This window comes from Propithecus coquereli, unplaced genomic scaffold (assembly GCF_000956105.1).
Source record: "Propithecus coquereli isolate 6110/MARCELLA unplaced genomic scaffold, Pcoq_1.0 Scaffold82, whole genome shotgun sequence".
In the NCBI taxonomy this organism is placed as follows: domain Eukaryota; kingdom Metazoa; phylum Chordata; class Mammalia; order Primates; family Indriidae; genus Propithecus; species Propithecus coquereli.
The window spans coordinates 300,423-304,139 of record NW_012154396.1 but is presented as its reverse complement, the minus strand read 5'-3'; the positions used below and the strand labels follow the sequence as shown (position 1 = coordinate 304,139).

The 3,717-nt window shown below is 31.1% G+C and overlaps 1 protein-coding gene across 1 annotated transcript in view; it reads right to left on the bottom strand.

Moving 5' to 3' along the window:
- Nucleotides 1-917: 917 nt before the first annotated feature.
- FSIP2 (fibrous sheath interacting protein 2) overlaps nt 918-3,717 on the bottom strand; it is a 121,964-nt gene continuing 119,164 nt past the window's right edge. Inside the window, 7 exon segments of the mRNA XM_012663633.1 lie at nt 918-961; nt 1,822-1,947; nt 1,986-2,130; nt 2,424-2,440; nt 2,614-2,742; nt 2,745-2,798; nt 2,801-2,839. Coding sequence (XP_012519087.1) covers nt 918-961; nt 1,822-1,947; nt 1,986-2,130; nt 2,424-2,440; nt 2,614-2,742; nt 2,745-2,798; nt 2,801-2,839 — 554 coding nt within the window.

The following is a 3,717-nucleotide window of genomic DNA, read 5'->3' as shown; positions in this document are numbered from 1 at the left end:
GAAAGTGCCAGACTAGTTTTTTAAAGACTGTGTTCCTTAGCTTGTATGATCACTAAAGTTTCCATTCCTGGTGTTTAGTTAGAGTTTTGACAGAGATTTTCTTGAGTGTCAGGATTTAAAATACAAAATAAAACAAAAACAAAACAAGGAAACTTACTAAAAATGCATCTCCTGGTCTGTATTGATTGGCCTGTGCCGGGACTACACTTAAATTCTTGCTTAGGCTTGCACTGAGCCAAAGGGTAAACCTGATGTGAAATCTTAGGGTACTTCGATTATTTTCTGAACATAAGTCTTCCCCGTACATATGCATGGCTTTCTGGGTTCCTTCACATGGGAGATTTTGAACATTTTAATTTCTTAAAGAACTCCCGAGCTTTTGTTCCCAGGCCTTTCACATCTATTTCGTATTTCTATTATGGTCTTTTGTCTCAGGAATCGGCAGGCTGTTATTTGGCTTTCAGTATTTTTGATCAACGTCCACTGCTTTTCAAGTCTGAGTTCCCAATTAGTCAAAATAGAGACTCATGACTTGTGTCACTTGTTCATGTAGCCCCCAGACAGTTGAGAAGAGACAAATACAATAATTTTCCAATAGGATCTTTTCTGCTCTCTTGAAAAGGCCCCACACTGAGAATACAGACTCCTTTCTTTAAGACTGCTGCTGTGCTGAGAAGAGGGCTGGGAAAGGGCAGGTAAAAATACCACCAGTATTTCCTATAATTTGCAGTTAACCTTTTCTTGATTCATTGTTTGCTTAGTTGCTATAAACCTTTGACTGTTTTCCAGAGTTCTGGAAAAGTTGGTTTTGACAATTTTTGCTTACTTGTGAATGTTTCTGTAGCTTGGAGCTTCCTACTTCATTTTGCTGCAGTGAAACTGAGATTTTGTTTGTTTGTTTGTTTTTACAAAAATGACTACCGAAGTGTTCTGATATTACATCTGTATCCATTTTGATCGACTGTTCCCAAAGTAAGAAAGAATTTTTAACTAGAAATTTACCTTCAAATTAAATCTTGATCTAACTCTTCTTTTTCTAACACAATGTATATTTTAGCAGCATGCTTATATGGTTTTTCAACAGTATTTTCAATAAGCAAATCACTAAAGAGATCAACATTCAAATTTTATGAACCAAGTTTGTGCAACTGAATTTGAACCTTTACTAGTAAAGGTCATTATTTTTAGGCAATAATCAGTACCCTTCATATCATAATAAACTTACTCATAGGTTCCAAATTATAGTTCAGAGGTGAGCATGGGATAAATATGTCCTGTCATTTGGATTTGACCAATCTATGAATGGTTTTTGCATTTTAAAGTTAGTAAAAAAATCAAGAGAGTAATAATATATTGTGACATGTGAAAATTAAATGAAATTCAAATTTTAATATCCATAAATAAGGTTTTACTGGATCACATCCACATTCATTTATGTGTTGTCTACAGCTGCTTTTGTACTAAAATAACATAATGGAGTAGTTTTGACAAAGATCATGAGCCCTACAAACCTAAAATGTTGACTATCTAGCCTTTCACATAGAAAGTTTTCCAACCTCCTTTTCAATGCCACATAAAAAGAATCAATAGCTAAAGATGTAATTTCAATACTTTATGAATTTAGAAATCTTTCTTCTTTATCTTTAGTCTTTAGTAAAAAGAATAATGTTACTTCTAGAAATTTCAGCTACTATCTATTTGATCAGAAAAGATGCATTTTTTTCAATAAATCTTTGATACTTTTAGCATATTCTCTCCAGTTTAGAGTATTTCTCACTAGTTTAGTTGAGAATAAGAACAATCTTTCATCTAACACATTACATCTAACACAAAATCCTTTTGGTTTTTCATGGGACTTAAATTTGTCAACAATATTAACCATTTTTTCCAAAATTTTGCGAACTTCAAGGACTAATTCTGAACTTGATACTTCCTCCTCTATTTGAGCTGGAGAAAATAGAAAACTTCCTTCACTGTTAGAAAACTTCTTATATAGGAAAGTCTTATATAGGAGAGTACATTACTCTGATATATTAAATCTTTAAATCCATAAGTATATGAACCAGACTGTTTTAAATTTTTACAGTGAAATCTTCTGTTATGTTGAAACAGCTTATAAGCATGTGATACCTAAGTCTTAGAAACACCAGCGATTCAGATAACATCTGTAATGATACTTTCAACAACAGTCTCAACTAATGCACACTGATATAGAATTAGCTCTCCTGAAAATAACCATGAACTGAATTTCTAGCTATTTCCCAGCAACTATCATTTTTTAAAAGTTCTGCATCCATGTGTTACACAATTTCATATGATTTTTGAGATTAACTATTAATAATTTTAAGAGATTATTATAGATTAAACTGTCAATTGAATAATTTCATTATCATTAATATGTAAAAATTTGACTAAATACTCACTTTTTCTTTAGGGCTACCTGTCATAATTACACTGATTAATAACTTCATTAAAAGGAATTCAATTTTGTAAAAGAAAATTTTCTCAGATGTTTCTGCCTTAGCATTGGCTACTTTTAAGAAAATTTCAGATAAATGAGAAGACACAGTCTCTAAAAGTTCATGAGTAAGCTTTTGAAAAATGATATTTGACATTCTTTGCTGGCTATTTGGTCCACCTTTTGTATCTTTTTATTAATAACAACATCCTTGGATTCCAGAGGCAAACATGCCAAAGTTGGGACAATATCACAAAGCAGCAAGTTAAACTGATATTGAAATTTTCTTTTATCATTGACCTAGCTAGCCATCTTGCTAAATTTTCTCCATTTTTTCTTTGTTTTTACGAATGGAGTCTTCATGTTTGTATTCATGTAAAATATTTATATGAAAGATTTAATAATTTTATTGACCAATGATTTTTGATTGGTAATATTTTATCATAAAAGTACTTTATTTGAAAGGGTTTATTTTTTCAGTAACAGGGGCCATTTCATGCATATATCATATTATATTCATAGTTATTATTTATTTTAGATAGGGCTCTATCTATTGTTGTATCTTTTGCTTGAAAGATATTTTAATGAACTCATGAGACTTACCTGTAGGTGGGAACTACTGATTTTCTTTATTTGATATAAATGCTTTTATTTGAGCATCTAAATATGTAGTTAACTCTTAATGAATCTGTTTCATAGTTTGATTTTCAGCTTGATTTTCTTCTCAATTTGATAACCATCTCAGTAATAACATCCTCTAAACACCGAACAAAAAAAAATTCATTTTCTGGTGGGTGCTGTGAGTTATCTGGTTTACTAATTACACTTTTAATCACATGGCACACAGGTAATACTAATTATTAACATCTTCTTATACCAAAATTCTTACCAAAAGCATTTATTAAACCCTTCATTACCCTTTTATACTTCTTTTGCTCTTATTTTCAATAGTATAATAATCATCTTATAAGACACTATGTTATGTTTTGAAAACCATTTTATTTATAAGAGAAGTAAGCAACTTATATCAGGTAAAGGAACTTCAGTGTTTATCCTGGTGAGGTGGTGAAGAAGATTTAGAAATGTTAGTATTAGATCTGGAAAACACCTTTGAAAGAGCTGAAGATACCTTTGCTAGCATTTTAGATCCTTGTTTGGAGACACTGGCCTTGGGAGTTTCTGTGGACAAAGCAACAAATAATATGGACTTTTATTAGACATTTTAATTGAGGCAGTCATACTATAGTATTGATGATTTA